General features: G+C 42.3%; 1 protein-coding gene across 5 annotated transcripts in view; it reads right to left on the bottom strand.

Moving 5' to 3' along the window:
- Window positions 1-249: 249 nt before the first annotated feature.
- The window catches only part of LOC118312957 (alpha-1,6-mannosylglycoprotein 6-beta-N-acetylglucosaminyltransferase B-like), a 90067-nt gene continuing 71881 nt past the window's right edge, over window positions 250-18435 (bottom strand). For 2 of the 5 annotated variants that reach the window (XM_035638057.2, XM_035638060.2), the window contains exons 10-18: window positions 13347-13480; window positions 12141-12271; window positions 11133-11138; window positions 8221-8379; window positions 7892-8038; window positions 7339-7455; window positions 4389-4463; window positions 2432-2715; window positions 250-1336 (exon numbers count right to left, since the gene is read on the bottom strand). In XM_035638057.2, the coding sequence (XP_035493950.2) occupies window positions 1138-1336; window positions 2432-2715; window positions 4389-4463; window positions 7339-7455; window positions 7892-8038; window positions 8221-8379; window positions 11133-11138; window positions 12141-12271; window positions 13347-13480 (1252 nt within the window). In that variant the 3' untranslated portion in view covers window positions 250-1137. The remainder of the gene's footprint in view (window positions 1337-2431; window positions 2716-4388; window positions 4464-7338; window positions 7456-7891; window positions 8039-8220; window positions 8380-11132; window positions 11139-12140; window positions 12272-13346; window positions 13481-18435) is intronic. The other 3 variants (XM_035638059.2, XM_035638061.2, XM_035638062.2) reach the window with 3 other exon arrangements.

The raw sequence follows: 18435 nt of genomic DNA, 5'->3' as shown, positions 1-18435 counted from the left end.
TAAGTTCAGCTTCTCAAATCTGATTTCCTTTTTCCCTTCGACCTCCAATCAACAGCTTTGACCTGTGCGGGCCGCCGACTCAATGTGAAAAAGATCAAACGTCCCTTCAGACAGTCAGATTAAATTAATAGAGATTTGATTGAATGTGGATGGTGGCTAGAGCAAGACGAGGAGAAACTCTCCAACATAAAAAGATAAGATACAGAGTGAAGACCGGATGTAAAATAAAACCAACCTCAACAGTTGTCATGTGTTCTGATGTTTTTATTTCATCATTTTCTTTCCAACGTAAAGCGCACAGGGACTCTTTAAAAATCCAGCAGAGATCTCTGAAGGCTTATTTATTGAAAAATAATCTTGTACCCTTTATCTTTGTCCTCTGTCTTTCTTTTTTGTGGCCAGAGATGATTGCATTGACCAATGTTGCCTCAGACTTGCAGTTCAGTCTGATAAATGTCTCTATCCGTCATCGGAGGAGGGAGGAAAGAGTCACGGAGATAACCCAGCTGTCCATCATCCTTTGTCCAAGTGCAGAGAGGAGATTGGATATTGACCCGAGGTTGCCTTCTCCAAGCCACCATATTTGAAGACCCTGTCATGGATTGACACGGGCGTCCTAATACCGAGTTTCTCTGGAGTCATTTAAGATGTACATTTTCCAACTCAAACGGCTCATTTTTCGCAAGATGCAATTCCAGAAATGAAAAGATGTGTGTCACATCTTGAAGAAACTAGTCGGAGGGTTACTGTGAAAGTTGGTTGGCACTGTGAGTTTGCAACCCAGCGTTTATCATTCAGTGGAGTATACATCTTTGTTGTAAGGACACCTGGTATCACTTCCTGTTCTGTATCAGTACTACCCCTCACTTCTAAACGTCTCCAGCCTGTTAAAGTGTCACGGCAGCTTAACAACTACAGTCGACCATAATCCAACTGGCACATATCCAAACCCTGCTTTTCGCTCCTTAAAAACATTGCATGCCCGCTCCTCATCATCCTACATTTTGGGGTGGAGCTGCCTCAATGCACCATCAGGTAAGCTGTCACAACTGCTCTGGCTGTGGCTGCCCTGCAGCGTCCCGTTACCCCGCCAATCTGTGTCTAATTCTTTTGTCTGCCCTTCACGTGCCCCTGTCATTATAGACAGTCTCTGCACAGCGCCACCTGACCGCGGCGGAAGTCTCTGCAGGGACAAAGGCGTCTGTATTTGGGGGAGTGACCTGCACAGCTGAAGAGGAGGGGTTCCCGCTGGAGGCCACACTCCTGCCGTACCACCGAGAAGGCTGGAAGGACGTGGTTGATCTCGGAGTCCATCACATCGCACTGCACCTCCAACCTGGAGGGTGAAACAGAGAAGCAGAGGCATGAACGCACGCTAAAATAACAGTTGACTGGGTTCGATCACAGCGAAAAATGTTCTCACAGTGTTCTTCAAAGGATAACTTTGAAAAAACAAGTTATGAAAGTTATTTCTATTTGGCATAACCTCAAAATAAGTGGAGCAGTAGACATGGGGGAAGAGAGCCGTTTCATCTCTTTGATCACGCGACAGATGCCATTTTAAAAGAGAAGGAAGGAATTTAGTGGAGAGGTGACAAGGAAGTTGGGAAAAAAACTGCAGGAATGAGATGTCATTGTGAGAAAGATAACTCGTGTCAGAGAACAGACCTGAGCTACAAAGGAAGAGTAAGAGACTTGAAATGAAGGAGAGAGGCACTGTAAACCAAGACAGAAAGAACAAAAAGTGAACACAAAAGAAACTTGGAAGATAGAAGGAGAGAAAAGAATCAGAGCTGAAACTGAAAGCAGTTTGGAAGGGGGCCTTTAGAAGAGAGGACTCAAGCACTCGCAGGCTTTCAGTCTTGGAGCTCAAAAAAAGGGCGAAAGGGCGATGTCTGATACTTAGGTAGAATATGAGATTCTGCCCCATTTTCATTTAGAGTTCAACTGTAAGATCTACAGAAATTGCTCAGCACATTTCAATCTAAAACTTGTCATGGTTAAACTAAAGATATGTTTTTATTTTAACTTTACCGCAGTGCAATCACGCTGCTCCACGGGGACGGCATTTAGTTTCAATTGATATCAGAGAAGTTATCCATCCATGCAGTGCAAAAACACACTGCAGGTTCAGATGCTGAGTCGTTATTTGAACTCCTCTGGCTCATTACTCATGAGCTCATAACTCATCGTGCCGAAAGACAAATTTACAACTTTTCTTTATATTCAATGCATTCCAGCTGACAATGTGTGAAGAGAAATCACACTATAATTATCATGACTTCTGTGGGAATGACAAAAAGCCCAACGACTGTGACTGAGGGATCCAAATGTTGCAATGAAAAGTTTCGACACGTATAAATCACCATTGACGCTTTGCTGGGACTGAACCGTTGGTTGGCAGACAGTGAGTTACTTTAGGCTGACGTACCCACGCAGGGCCTCCTTGTTGTTGATGATGCGGAAGTGAGCAGGCTCACAGACGAACCCGGCTGACTGGCACGCCTCCACGCAGGACTGGTCCTCTTGAGATACGAGCAGCCTGAGGGAACTGAGAGGAGGCCAGGCGGTGGGAGCCGTCACACTGGACGACCAGCCGAGGGCTGTGGAATTGGGCAGGGGCACAAACAGAGGTCCCGGCGTCCTGCTGCCACCAGCGGACCCCTGTTTGGAGAGGTTGGTTGGCATGAAGGGAGTCTCAGGGGCACAGAAGTCCTGCAGGTGAAAGATTTAGCAGGCTTAGTTTGTGGAGTCGTGTCTTTTTCGTGGCGCTACTGTTGGAAGAAAACCTGAGAATGTGTCTTTTACTGTGTTTAAAGGCAGAACCACGATGCAGCTCAGTGCAGAGCATTTAAACTTCCCTCTGTGTCTGCTGCTCAGTGACATTGTTGTTCTGTGTTTTAATGGCTGCTCAGAGGGCACTACTCCACCGCCATGGCTACTGGCTGTATCCAATACTAGCAGCCTGTATCATATGCTAGAGGTGGCTGCTACTGTTGCACTCTCACACTGTGTCTACACAGGAGGTATTCCACGAGAAGCATGAAAAGCAGAGTGGCTTTCGTTGACGACGTGGGGGTCACATACTTTTTCCCCTTGCCACACGTCATTAAGTTTAGCTATAAATGATATATGATATAACAAACAGCATGTGAAAACCCCAGAGTGGAGGATCTGAATGACTGGTGTGGGGTACGCATAACTCTAGAAACTCAGAAAACAGTAATTCTACGCACCTACATTGTTTTCCTTGGTTCGATTTCTCTCGTTGCCATGGCCACATGGCAATGTGCCATGGTGGCAAATTGAAAACAGTTCAACCGTCATGGACTAATCTGTGGGTGGCAAACAGCCGTGCAAGTTCACAAGAGCAGAGCTGCCCTTCCACTGTGCTGCTTTACAAAGGACTAAATACAAATAAATATAATATATCATACAGTGTAAATCGTATTAAAATAAATATCTTCTTTAGCCAGCTGCTCTATCAGTTCCACCAGTATCCTCATTATTACTCTGTCATTATTGCTAATGCGTATGAGCTGACAAATACGTTTTTTTTGGAAAAGGTGAATAAGTGAAACAACAAATGCACCTAAGCTGTTTTCAGACGTGAACTAGGGAAAATGAGTTTGAGGTTTTTTTTTGCGTGTGACAAAGGGCATTAGGACCCTTAGCAGCATCTTTATAGTCTGAAAGCAGTTATACAGGCACAAAAGTTCACCAACTGTACGAACTGGTTTCTGTGTAAAATGTTGGTGAACAGGAATCCAGCTCAACGTTCTCCAGGCTCTAAATGCTGTTTGTTTGTTTCGTGTCCAAACCAGCTTATAGTTGTTGAGAGACCCTCTGCAGTTTATTGTGGGCTTTTCCTTTTTTGTTTCTTTTCAAAAAACAGTTTTTCTTTGCCAGTCCTCCATCATTATCACCCTCACACTTTTGCTCTTTCTCCTTCTTCATCCCTCCTCATCAGTGTCAGAAGGCCTTCTGCTTTAGAGCCGCAGGACAGATATGTGGTTCGTAATGAGAGTTTGCATGTAGATTAATCACAAGCCTACATACATGGAGTGTACACACACACACACACACACACACACACACACACACACACACACACACACACACACACACACACACACACACACACACACACACACACACACACACACACACACACACACACACACACACACACACACACACACACACACACGTTCTAGGTGTTGTACTCTCACGACATAATGAGGAAATATTGAGCAGAGTGGGGGATTTGACGGCTGATGAAAACAGTTCATATAGAAGACAGAATGAAGAGCTGTGACTATAGGAGACAATCTATGCATGTTCAGTGCATTTACATTTGTGTTGTCCAGACGTGGACTGGACCTCACCTGGTGCTGTATGTATGCGTGTACTCTTTCCAGCATCCCCTCGCAGGTGTACTCATAAGGCAGATATGGCTTGACCTGAAAAATGACAGAGACAAATAGTCATCATTCCATTATCATTTCCGTATTTTGCATGTGCAATAGTGTGCGTTTTGCTGTTGTTTCATTGTTCACACTAATTGCAGGGGAGAATATGCAAACACAGAAAGGTCCTGGTTTGCTCAAACGGGACGTGAATCCAGAACCACATCATACTGCAGCCCCTTCAACTTTTATTGTATCTTGGAAATCAAAATAGACTTAGGCAGGCTTTTTTGCTTGTGACAAAAGGCATTAGGACCCTTAGCAGCATCTTTAGAAAGGGTGGGTGTCTTTGTAAATGATACACACAACTCACTAAATTGCACTTCCGTCTGAAATCAAAGCAGCCTAATGTTCAGCCACGTGTGAAATCAGATTTGGCCCATTTCAAATGAAAACCACTGGGAAGCAAGTGTGCAGGGATGATGCAATTTAAAAAGTTCCGCACACTGCAAATCTGATCAAAGCCTTATGTTAATCTACTTGTTAAACTGGAGCAGAGAGTAAACACGTGCACAGGAGTGACACACAGACACGAGCTCCCTGCAACAACAGTCTATGGAGCAGAGTTTTCTCTCTTTCACTTTTTCTGTTTAGTTGTATTTCACCAGGCATAATGACATAGGCCCTGTTCCGACCCGGCATTAACACCTTACCACCTCAGGTGATCAGATCACATGTGGAGAGCTCTAAGTACAGGTGTGAACGCACCCAACACGCATGAAGCATTTGAGCTCTGATCACTCAGGCCACATTTGCAGGTGGTCTGGGACGCATGTGGCCACATTCTTTTAGCTGAAGCTACATCCATACTACCATGTTTGAATTTTAAAACTAAAAACGGTCTCTGTCCACACAAGCGTTTTAGCTCTGTATCAGAAAGAATACCAGTCCACACCAACACATCTGAAAACGTATGTCACATGACCGGAGCATGTGTGTACCAGTGTAAACAGACAATCTACTCTGCAGTTAGTTGCCAAGTTACGGAAAATACTACGATCGAAAAATAACAACGGTTAAAAGCACAAACTTGTTTTGGACCAATGAAAAGGTGGAACTGGTACTACAAGCATGTAATCAACTTCAGCATGAAATATTGAAATATAATCTGTGCAAAGGTCTGTCACTGCAAACACCAGGTAAGAAAGGTGGGAGAAAGAATGAAGGACAGAAACAGTAAAAAAAAAAAGAGATGGAAAGGGGGAACAGAGGATGGAAAGGGAACAACAAAAGTAAGGACAGAGAAAGAAAGAAAGAAAGAAAGAAATAGATGGTGAAAGGATTTATTGGAACACAAGGACTTGTCTGCCAGAGATTGCTTTGTCCTGCATGAATGAACATGAGCCTCACACAGTGTGTGTGTGTGTGTGTGTCTCGTAGTTAATGGCTGTAATGTGCAGGTAAGGCTCTCTGTGCTGATATGCCTGACCTGTGCAATTTCAGTGTCTCTGACTCTGTGATCCAATTGTACTTATGTGCTTGCTTTTGTGTGTATGTCTCTGTGTGTGTTTGGGTATGAAAAAGTACCAGCAGAATAATTTTATCTGACTGTGTGTGTGTGTGTGTGTGTGTGTGCGGTTGTGCGCATGTGTTTGCTGGGGCATTGTGCCTCCAGTGAAGGGTGAAGTGGTCTATCAGCTCACTCTCAGTGGTCTGACAGCGCAGACGGAGACAGAGCAGTCAGCCGGTGCTGCTGAGCCGCAGCTTATCCGACAACACAAACGAGACGAAGAGATGACAGAGAGCGCACACACACACACACACACACACACACACACACACACACACACACACACACACACACACACACACACACACACACACACACACACACACACACACACACACACACACACACACACACACACACACACACACACACACACACTTGGCATTGATATCACAATTTCTTTAGCTGTAAATATATCACTTTATCAAAAAAACAAGAATGTGCACCACAGTTAATGATGATATTGATTACATGGCAGTCACTTATTCATAAGGTGTGATGCAATAAGCGTGTATATGTATTTGCCTTGTTGTTCGGTTATTATATTGTACGTCTTCGGTTGCAAGACAAATTTCGGAATAGCATTTTGACAATTATGTGTATTCTTATCTAATCATATTTAACTTATCTGAAAAACTCCTGTCAGTCTCACTTGATGAAACTGCATACACATGTATGGATGTCTTTGTATGTACACAGTATATATGTGGGCACATTTACATATGCAACATATGTATATACCCTAATGTTCAAAAAGAAAAATATATGTATGTGAAAGGAGAACGTGTGTGTGAAAGGTCCAGAATTTATGTGATGTCACATAAGGCCCCTCATACTTCCCCTTCACTTGCTCTCTATTCTTTTAGCATCTTTTCCCCTTCCTCTTGTGCTTTCCTGAAAGATTACATCTGCGACGCTGACTCCCACTCTTGGCAGTTCCTAGCATCCTCATATTCTCTCTCAGCCCACATTTACAGAGTGGAAAAGTTCAGCAATATCAGGCTGCGTCTTACATACTGGCAAACTCTCTGGAAAAGTCCATCTTGGCAAAGCTAGAAGCTCCAGCACTTTAATCGTCATCACAACTTCTTAATCTCAAGGTCATTTATAGACGGAACTTCACTGAGTAATTAATAATACTGTTTACTATGACAAGCCATACAAAATGATTATCATCAACTGAGCCAGTGAGACAAGTGACTTGACCATTTCCCCCTTCATATTACCTGACAAAATGTTGCTTTTTAAATATTGTACGAAAAGGGATTAGAACAATCATGCTTAAACATCAGATTATTTACTGCTGATTAATGACTCTTTAAACTCGTTTTCTATCTATGCAAGTTACAGTGACATTACCTTGGTCCTCATGATTTCCCTGATGGCAGTGTCAAACTCGAGGGAGTTGTTGTAGTCCACTGTCATGACATGAGGTTTGCCAATGTACTGCTCTGCATATGGGTGCTGGGAGGACACCTTCAGGAGACACGCGGACGGCAGTTAGAGCTCCACACAAAAATATCTTTCAATCTTATCACTGTGGGGTATCTTAAAATGATGAGGATGCATGTCACAGATAATGAAGTCAATTTGATCAGAGATCAGATACAGACCATGACAATTTTACACGCTGAAGTAATGGAGAAGTGGAGATTTCTTAAGTGGAGATTTCTTAAATGTGGTACTTGTGGCACAGAGCTCACACGTCAACTTTCATTCCAAAGATTGTGCTTGAGCGCAATGAGCTTTTGTCTCACAGGGATTTCTTTTACATACGTTTACATCATTATTTGAAACTTTGGCCGTGTTTAATATGAACATCCAACATTGTAACTTTTTGTATCAATCGATTATATAAGATCTACTGATGAATAGTTGGGTGTGCAGTAGCGACCGGCAGCAATGATCTTACCTCTCTCGAGGTGGGTTTGCCTCGGAAAAACTCGTGATTGAGCGAGCTGTGAGGCGGGTGGAACTTGGGCTGGAGAAAAATGCAGCCATTGGCTATTGCTTCAAGAGGGGCGGGACCTTCGTAGGGGAAACCAAAGCCAATAAAGAGCTAGAACAAACAAAAAAAAATCACAAAAATGTATTTTATAATTACGGTAATTCACTTCAACATGTTTTTATAGATGTTATTGTAATGTGTTGTATGTTTATAAAAAAAACTACACAGCTTCTGATTAAATGTGAGTGGAGGTAGGAGTATTTGTGAAGGTAATCTTTTTTATAGTCTCTTGCCTTGGCCTTGCGTAGCAGTTGCTGCAGTTCATGCTGCGGCAGCAGGCCGTGGTTCTTCACAAAGGCCGGGACCTCCGGAGGTCTCTGGGTCTCGTAGTACACTGTGCCGTGGACCTCCATGTACCTGTGGAGAATCTGCAGGAAACCCTCCTTACCCTGCTGGGAGAGGAGGATGGGGAAAAAGATGGGTTGGTGAGATGGAGGCTGCGGAGTGAAGAGGAGGATTTATGACAGCATAGAGAAGAACAAGACTCTCGAGTACAAACAATGAGTGCGGTTTGTGTTTTATTTCTGATCTTCGTGGGAGTTGTCTGCTCTCTGAATGTGTGACATTCCGCTTTTGGTGCGAGTATGTGTGTATTTCACAATATCTAAGACTACGCCCTACAAAACACCTTTTACATGTGAAAACAACTTTCCACAGCAACATTTTCAGATCAACTTTACACAGATTTCTGTCCACATAGAAAAATGCAAGACGGAACAGGAAATGCATCTTCCTTTTACGCCTCCTTGACTTAATAAAGAACAAAACTCTTAAAGAAGTGACTGGCAGTTACTCTCAGACAGAATCTCAGCTGGCTGACCCTCCATTCTCTCAGCTCCTGCTCTCTACATTCACTTTTACTGTATTTTACCCGTGACTTTTATGATATAAATGGTTCTTGTTGTGTTATTTGATCACAGACTGTACATGTTAACAAAGGCAAACATTAACTACTTTAACTCCAGTGATGCGTTTTGAGACAGCAATCAAATATCTATGTTATTCTGTAATATTAAAACCCCCAAACAGGGAGAAATTTGCCCTAGGTGTATGGATCTGGCCAAAAGTTTCTCATAAAGAGGAGAAACCGGCCTGTTTTTGTGCATGTGAACCACTCTGCGGGGCTGCTGACACTACCCCGTTTTCTCACTGTCTGACACATTTTGGATTTTACACCTGTACACTTTTCATTGCTACCTACAGAGATGCTTCTTTGTTCAAGGATTAAACCCAGGCCAGAGATGCACAATCTGATTTCAAAGTAAGTAAGTGAAAGAATATTATCCATTCATTAAATCATCAGATTGTTTACTGAAAAAAACAACAAGAACAAAAAAGCAGAAATAAATATTAGCTGAGAGGGGAAAAATAAAAATATAAATAAAAATAAAGCCTCATTAAACTTTGCTTGACTTTGGCTGAGGTGTGCTGCTCCGTCATAGCTGTGCATTCATCTCTCTGCTTAGTTTTGCAAACAATATTAACATAATATGTTTGTTTGTGAGAGAGCCAAGGGGTCACACTTTTAAAGTCAAGGTTGAGCAGGATGACTGCGAGAACTAAAAAAAACAAACAACAACCAAAACTGAATCATGTGAACAGAGCCCGGCCCCGGGGCCAGAGTATTGACTGGCTGTCCAGTGTTAAGCAGCTTACTGTAACCCCCCTGCTCTGTGGTGGAACCCCCGCAGCCGTAATAGGAGGCTGTAGCAATCGATAGCTTCCTCTGTGAGGATTTTCCCAGCCAATTAGGAGATTAGCTCAAGCGCTAAGTGCAGCAGACAACATGAATTAGCAGAAGGAGAAACGTGCGTGGAAGAGCAGCTGTGTGTGTGTGTGTGTGTGTGTGTGTGTGTGTGTGTGTGTGTGTGTGTGTGTGTGTGTGTGTGTGTGTCCAATCTAACCCTCACACGCGGATAGGATCAGGAATTGATAATGAGTATGTGCTGATGTGCTGGTTTTTATAGCTCAGCTCATTTCATGTGGATTTAAGGAAGCGGTTTTCGGGACATTAACGCATTGAGTCCGGTTTGCATGGCGCGTTGAAAGGATGCGATCACACAAAGGAGGAATTATTCGCTAAGCCTCATACCTTCGTTGCTGTTGCTACACCTGTCAAGCATTCTGTCTCTCACAGATTATCCACGTGGATTGCAATGAAAACAGTGGCAGGTCTGTGATTTCATAATGGGGCAGAGAGAGACGGCCTTCCACTTTCCAGCTGGCACCTGATCGATTTGCTGGCTGAAAATTGTTACTGCCTGAGCTTTATTTGAGCTCCAAGAGTTGGTCCAAACACTGTGTCTGAATGACTTTAACTGTTTCTAGTTAATTGGTTTTAAAATTAAAAAACCCCTGCAAGAAAGGCCTTAAATAAGCATTTCAAAGGATTGAGGCCAAAGCTTTATTTGGCACTAGTGGATGATCCATGTGCAAGTCATTATTTTGTTGTAAATAAACCATGGTTCTGCTGCTTAGTTTAACTTTCATTTTGACTTATCAGGAGAAAAGACAAACCGAGGTGTAATCATATGTAGTGTTTGCTGAGTTTTAACTTTCCTAAATCCAATAAAGAGCAGGACAGAGTCATTTCCACTGGTTACAGTTGCTAATCTATGATCGGACAGTTGCTGTCTGGGGGAGGGGCTTAGCGTAAAGTCAATTATCATCCGAGATGCTTCAGTGGCTCTAACTGGTTGGGAGCCTCGATTTACAACTCATCGTGGGTGATGAGATGACTGCTCGTGAATAAAGTGGGAGCCACATGTGCAGACCAGCATCATCCATTGGTGCTGCATTGGCCACATTAACCAAGTTGTATTGTCAAAAAAGTTTCAGTTGTAAGAAAGTGAATCATCAGTTTACATCACAAAAATCACATCCTTCAAGTGACTGGTTACCTAACCAGCCATTGTGCTCTCTGACAAGTAGCAGCATAAAAAAGATAATCACTGTTATGCATAAAACTCTGAAGAGTGACGGCTGCGGTGCATCTGAGTGTACACAGTCACAAATAGCTTCTCATAAAACACATGTCTATGTGTGTTTGTGTGTGTGGTCCTTGACATGTTAACTGCCCAGAGTAATTTGTACCTTTGGGCTCTGAGATGGACATGACAGGACTATTTGTTGAACAGGCTCTTACCTGAAGCTAATGACCATCCAGCCAGACAGCAAGAAAAGCAGAAAGCATAAGAGGAAAACATAATCAGACAAAAGTGTAGATAGATCCTCAAGATATGAACAGTACAATAATTTTGAAAACCAAAAAACAATGTGAAAAAAACATGATACATTTTCTGCCTTTTCATCAGGCTTTGGCAGAGTATTGTGATTTTTCACGAGCCACAGATATATAAAGAAATTCAGGCAACTGTATGAACAGACAACATCACTATCACCACTCTAACAATGGTGGCACCACTGTGCCCTTCTACACTATGTGAAGGAAGAGCAGGCGGCGTGTGTTCAGATCAAAATTGCCTGTAAATTAAAAGAGTGCAATTGTGTATGTGTCATGTGAAGCTGAACTGTAATGGGACAAACAGTCGGGGAGCGGGCAAAACGCTGTCATTGGATTTTTCTGTTAACACTGCAGTTTATGGTTGGAGGTAGTGTGTGCTCGCACGTGTGTGTGTGTGTGTGTGTGTGTGTGAATTTGCATGTCAGCACTGACAGAGAATTCAGCTGTTAAGCTCTTGTACTAACTCATCTGTTTAAATTTGATAGTGCAACACACAATGGAACATTGTTGTTGTGTATACACAACAACACGTTTGTTTATGTGTGCAAGTGGAAAATGCACTGGGCTGTATATTGTATACAAAGGCATATGTGCATGAACATACAGTGCATGTGTGAGCACAGGGATATAGTGCATATGTGTACATTGTCATTGTTGCTTTCATATATATGTAAGCAACGATGACAATGTACACACATGAACATATATATATAGTGTGTATTTGTTGTATGCACAAAGGTACACACAAGATGAACAATAATAGTTAAATACTGAGACAGTTTCAGATAGTTTTTTTATCATAGGGATCAAACAGCCTTCGCTATAAAGAAAGCTTTTATACGGCTTCAGGATCAATGGCCGCAACAACAAAAATGTAGTTATTGTGTGTGTGGGATTTGTGGTCTGTACCTTCCACATGCTGGCCTCTTTTCCGTACACAACAGCCATGTTGTTGACTTTGTTCTGCTGGATGCTCCTCTTCTCCGTCTCATTAAGCTCCTCCGAAACGAAGCCCATGAATGAGTTGTCTGGTGTGTGAGCTGAATTTGGTGTGTGTGTGTGTGTGTGTGTGTGTGTGTAATAGTAATAGGGAAAAGCAGGGTAGTAGCACAGAGAGAGAAAGCATCACACAAAGAGAGGGGGAGAAAGAAAGTTTGACAGTTAGTGAGAACCAGAGAAGAAAGACAGAAGGAGCACTACAGCCTTGTTTACTTCAGTTCAGTTCAGTTCAATAAATCCTAGTATTTTACCGGATGGAAAACAACAACCGATTAATTTATGATTTCTTTTGTTTTCATTTCTGCTGTTAAACTCTTGGAGAGTGACCTTTTCAAAACCACCACCAACTTTTTATCCTCACAGTTACAGCCATTTTATTGGTTACCAATGGACATTGTCATATATTGAATAACCGTAAAAAAAATGATGGAGCCTTCTGCTCTTTCACAAGTATGAAGCAGCTGATGAAGCCGAGTCAATCATTACAGCTTAGGAGGGTGTTAAGACAGTAAGCCACACGTTAACGCTAATGTTGAGGGTCAGCTGTAGCTGAATGGGCACGACGCGGTTGAGAACTGAACGTGAGAGCAGGAGAGAGTTAAGTAGTCTTAGTAGAGAGTGTCGAGGTATTTACAGTATGTAGCATTAAACAAGACAAGAAAAGCAAACGAGAAAAAGAAGAACGGATGCAGCTTGAAGGGACACTAAAAGCTGTGGTGTTGCTGAAAATAGCAGCATTAAACACATTACATCACATTAATGTGAACAAGCAGCCAGACCTGTCAAAGAAAGTCACAGAAAACACTGCATTGATGTCATTTTTTTTTCATATTCAGAATAAATTTCAACACTGATAACATATGTTGTGTATTACAAGGCAGAGTCTTAACGTTCATGGTTTGAAGTTGGATAGTAAAAATGCTGCAGCTGATGGGAGGTTTTTTTAGGATGAAATGTTTTGCGATACTCAAAATAATGTTGGCACATTCTACATATTATATGATTTACTCATTTGAATTAAATGAGAATTCTTTCAAACAAAAAATTGCATACTGACGGTACAGATAAAAAAACACATTCAATTAGGACTTCTTAAGTAAGTGAACTTTTCCTTACGGAACATGGTCATGTACTGCCTGGCGTTGAGGTTCCAGTAGCCCCAGTTGGTCCGGTAGCCGTGCAGGGTTGCATACTCCTCATGATTGTAAGCTGGCTCCGTCCCAAAGGTGTCAATCACCCGGATGTGGCACCTGTAAAAAAGACACAGGACATTCCCTTTAAAGTTAAAGGCTCCTGTTGTATCTGCTGTGTTCCATGAACAATTTGTCTCAACTCATATTTAGTAGTCATAACCTGTATATAAACACTTGGTGGTGGTTTGAGACGCAATATAACAAACTAATGACTGACTAGATGATTGTTAGACAAATTCATTTTGTCAACCACTATAACTTGATAGCTGTCACTATAATTCTTTGAATCACATCTTCATGAAGTTGGAACCAAGTGGCAACCCACTGTGATGTCACCCACTGCTTTGTGAACTGTCGCCTTGAGGCCTCGAGTTAAAGAAAACAAATACTACAAAATAACAACAATATTTAGCACACTACCCCTAATGATGGTCCTCATATGAAGGGTTGTCAAAAAATGAAAAAAAGAGAAGAAGCCCTAAAAGAGAACAACAAGAAAACAGGAGCGTTGTCTATGTAGTGCAAGCGTTGGAGGTTTTACTTGAAGATGACAAGTAACAGAAAAGCGAGCAGGCAAAAGAAAAAAGAAAAAAAATCACAGAGGCTCAGAGGCTGGAGGAATAATAGAGCACTGATCGCTGTCCAGACGATCGATGAGTAGAACTACAATGAAGCGCAACTGAAGCTGTGCAGGAACACACAAAATAGAATCACATACACACACACACACACACACACAGTTAGTGTTTTTTTTACTGGAAAATTGTCTCAGGGACCTGGAAGTGGACTCTACCTTCGGCTCGTATTAATCCCTCACAGACTGAGCACGTAGTCTGTACTATCAGATTCTGTACTGAGTTGGTGAAAATCTTACACGCTGGCCAATCCACAAATTAAATCATTTTGAGGGAAGAATCTGTGAAAACAGAACTGCAACGCGAAAAAATAACCACAGGAGAGTTATGCCCACGTTTTACAGTTCAAACTTCACAGCAGCATATCTAACAAGGTTAAAGAAAATTAGCCTACTGATGCCTCTGTAGCATTTCCCCGGCCTTTCACGTTAAAGGAGTCCATTCAGAGTCTTCAACAAACAACAACATTTTTTCAACCACACTCCATCTTAAGTACAACATGTTTTTCTGCTGTTCTGTTTAATGTTGCATTGAAGCGGCTCGCAGTGGAGAAATTGTGACGAATCTATGGTGGATTTTTTTGAACTTGTTGAACACAAGGATAAACCACGAGTCCAGAAAAATAAAGAAAAACATCTTTCATTCTGATAAGCAGAGCAAAAGTCCTCCTTTTTCCTCATTGTAGCTGCACTGGAAATGCTTGGAGGATATGCCATGTTTTCTACATCTTAGTGGTGCTGAAGTGTTTTGAACAGAAAGCCTTTACCCTGGGGAGACCAACGATTCCCCCTGGAACTCAGCAACAGTTGCCGTCCCTCTTACCTTCAATTCCGAGAGCAGCATTTAGCTGCAGACATCTGCTGCAAGAAAACAAGTGTTTGTTTTCATGTTTAAATATATTTTCAGGAGCTTTAATACAGGCCGTTGTTCGACAATGCTGTCGAAATTTCCGTCATCGACTGCAGCTCGCCAGAGGCCGACCTTTAAATTGACAGAGAAAGAGCTTGGGTCTTATCTTCAAGAGGGAGTCAAAAAACAACCATGCACTTATCATGTAGCTTTGTTTTTGAGGCATCGAGAACGAGATTCTGCAGTGAATGCTGTGTGTCTATTTGTAAGAGTCACAGGGGCCGACGATGAATTATTAAGAACAGATGTCGGCTTCCCTTGTCTCCGTCTCCCCTCCTGCTCTCTCCCTCCAAACCCTCGGCAGCTCTGAAACGGTGGAAATGTTTCTGCCCACAGATAAGATGGGGGGGGGGGGGGGGGGATAAGAGGAGGAGTAGCTGAGCTGAATATCTATCGGGAGATCAGAGTATGGGGCTAATCTGGGTTAAACGGCTGCTCAGGGCTCAACAGTCCTCCGAGGTGAGGAGAATATGGCAGGGTGGTGCTTTGTCGCAAACAGATTTTGGCCTTTAACTACGAGTAGTTAGACAAACCTGTGTTTCACTGGACAACAGCAGAGTTTTTTTTAAACTTTGATATATAAATGGCAGCACACCTCAGCATCTCACGGTCGCACAGTGACAGTTTGTCTGTATTGAAATGGGAAGGCAACATGCTCTTTGCAAATAAGTCTCTGACCCTTAGCTTCAATATGCTGACACAAAGCAGATGTGTTCCTCTCTCTCAACTTGTTGGAACACTACTTATTAACAAGAAGACCACATGCAGTTTCTCAACTCGATTATTCACTCTCCCGCCTCCAACTAGTTCACAATGCAGCAGCTAGGCTTCTTACTGGTTGATCACTGTCAAAGCTCTCCTGGGTCCAGTCTTACTGTAGGTCCTCGGGCGGTGCCCTTGTGGCCGTCCCTGAGTCTCGACTTTGGAACGACCTGCCTGAGGAGATAAGGTTTTCAGATATCTTTTAGATCTCTTCTTAAAACCCTTTTTTTGTCATCTTTTTGTTCGCTTTTACACAATGTTTGTCCTTCTCTTTTGATTGTTCTCATTCTTTTTATTTGTATTTACTGTTTTTACACGACGTTTCCCTGTCATTGCTGTTATTTCTTGTGTTTTATTAGTGTAAATGTGTTTTAAATGTGACTTCCCCTGAGTATCCTGTCTACTTGGTCTGTCAAAGCACTTTGCAAAGCCCGATTTTATAGGTGCTACATAAATAAAGCTTATTATTATATATATTATTATTGTTGTGCATCTGTGCTTGATATCTCTGTGTTTTTTGACATTTGTGCAGTGGGATGTGTTGGTTTCAGCTGAAAGCCGCCACACCCACATTCACACACAAATGCTCCAATCATTTTTCGGTGGCTCATTGCCTGATTAAAATGGAACACTTCCAATTCTATGTGACAGTTCAGTTTGTGCTCCAGGTCCAGAGGCTGCCCAGTTTGCCATCAGTGGAGCACACGCATACGCAACACACAGCCACATCAGGACACCACGTGCAACACAGCAGGGAAGGGAGACGCAATATATCATTTCACTGCCTTAATGCAAGCATTGGGCTGCAGGCTTATCAGCTGATTGTGTCAGTTTACTGCAAACCAGACGCCTCTGACTCTCACTGTGTCTGAGTATTAGTTTCCCTCCATCACTGTCTCTGTGTCTCCTATTTGCTCAGCAGTTTTGGAAGAAAAAGAAGTTTCAGAAACAGAATGATAGGAGCTAAGACCATTGTACAGACTTTACACACACAAATTCAGTGTTATGCCTTCTTCCATTTGACCTTTCCTCATTCTTGTCCTGATGACCTGGTGTAAGAAATATTTTTTCTTTGGAAAAAATCCCATCATATATATCACCTGTGGATGCTCATTACCTGTTATTACATATGGCTTTATGTAAAAAAAACCCCACATCACTATGTAGTTCATGAATATCAATAATAATAACTTACTAATAACTTATACTGTACATTGATCATCCTTTAGCAAATGGTTTACATTTTGAATTGAAGAACATTCAACATTTTAAGCACAATTTGGTGATGGTTAATTGTTTTACAGGCAGTGATCCTTTCTGTCCAAGTGCTGTGATTTTCAATACTCCTCCATCTATCATTTATCCTTCATTACTTTAGCAAATTCTGCGGCTTACTCGTGACACTATACCCATTATTCTGTTTTAGACTTTGTGAAGTAGAACTACTTGAGCATGTTGTTGTTGTCCTGTGGAACTGGAAGAATGTTGAAAGCAGGTGGGGAAAACTCCGAATGTTACTGGGGAACCGAGCTGGAATGAAAAACCCAGTGATTGTAGATAATCATTATGTCAGAGCAGCTGGGGAAGTGTTGTCAAGGGGCTTAAAAGTCGTGCCACTGATTGGATCACTACAATAGATGCTCGTCTGTTGAGAAAATTGCCAAATGTCTTGGACTAATGAAACCCTCAGAAACTAATTATTTCAAATCAGGAAGATGGTCATCCAGCTCAGAACATGGTGGACATGACGATCTGCCAGGATAAGGGGCAGCTTAAAATCACTCCTCTGGAACTCTTTTGGACCTTGTGAACTTTTTTTGTTTGGACTTTGAACTTCCTTCCCCTTTTACTTTGTGGTTGCTCACCTAGTGAGTGTTATGCCTGTTTTACTCCCTGTCTTTTCCTTGTTTCCCCTCTCTCGTGCCTGTCTCCTCTGCCCTCGTTTACTTGTGTCCAATTATCCCTGCCTCCCTCGAGCATTTGGTCGCTGTGCTCCCAGTCGTCTTTGTCAGTTTGTCTGTTCGTCTCGCCGGTTTTGCTTGTGCTCCCATTTGTCTCAGTCAGTCTATAGCCTTGTGATTCTGCTCTTCTCTGTTCACTTCTGTTTGTCTACCCAGTCTAGTTTAGTGGTTCTATTCTACCCCCTGATGATTGCTTTGTGTTTTCTACTTTGTTCCTTGGAGTTGGACTTTGTCTGCCTGCCTGCCTTCCAACCTGCCTACCATAGAGACTGTAAGCCTATCAATTTAATTAAATATTCTTCACTGCACCTACATGCCTTAACGCAGGCATTTTGGGCCCTGGAAACTAAAAAAACTTAAAGCCACATCATTCTTGAACGTAAAAATTGATTTTCAAAACAACTCCCCTTGGAGAGCAGGCAGCAGTAATTTATTACAGTAACTACGCTTTAGAGAATCATTATCTCACCTCAGAGATGTGAGCGGGAGATTGAGCAAGATGACAGATCCACAACAATCAAAAGAAACAACTGCTGTTACCTCCCATGAAACTAGCTCCTTAGCTTAAGCGGAATTGTTAGTGATGTGTCCCCAAAGAGTGAGCAGGCTCCAGGGAAGTACAGGCGCCCTAGATCATCTTCCGTCTAGGTAAGGTTTGTTTTTTTAGGTATTCCCCTGGATATCTTCTCCAATCTGCCTCTAGCCGAGCAGTAAATTTGCCATGTAGAGGAAATCAATATGCTCG

The sequence above is a fragment of the Scophthalmus maximus genome, chromosome 8 (assembly GCF_022379125.1).
Source record: "Scophthalmus maximus strain ysfricsl-2021 chromosome 8, ASM2237912v1, whole genome shotgun sequence".
NCBI classification, from domain to species: domain Eukaryota; kingdom Metazoa; phylum Chordata; class Actinopteri; order Pleuronectiformes; family Scophthalmidae; genus Scophthalmus; species Scophthalmus maximus.
The sequence above is the reverse complement of the archived record's forward strand: the minus strand, read 5'-3'. Positions and strand labels throughout refer to the sequence as shown.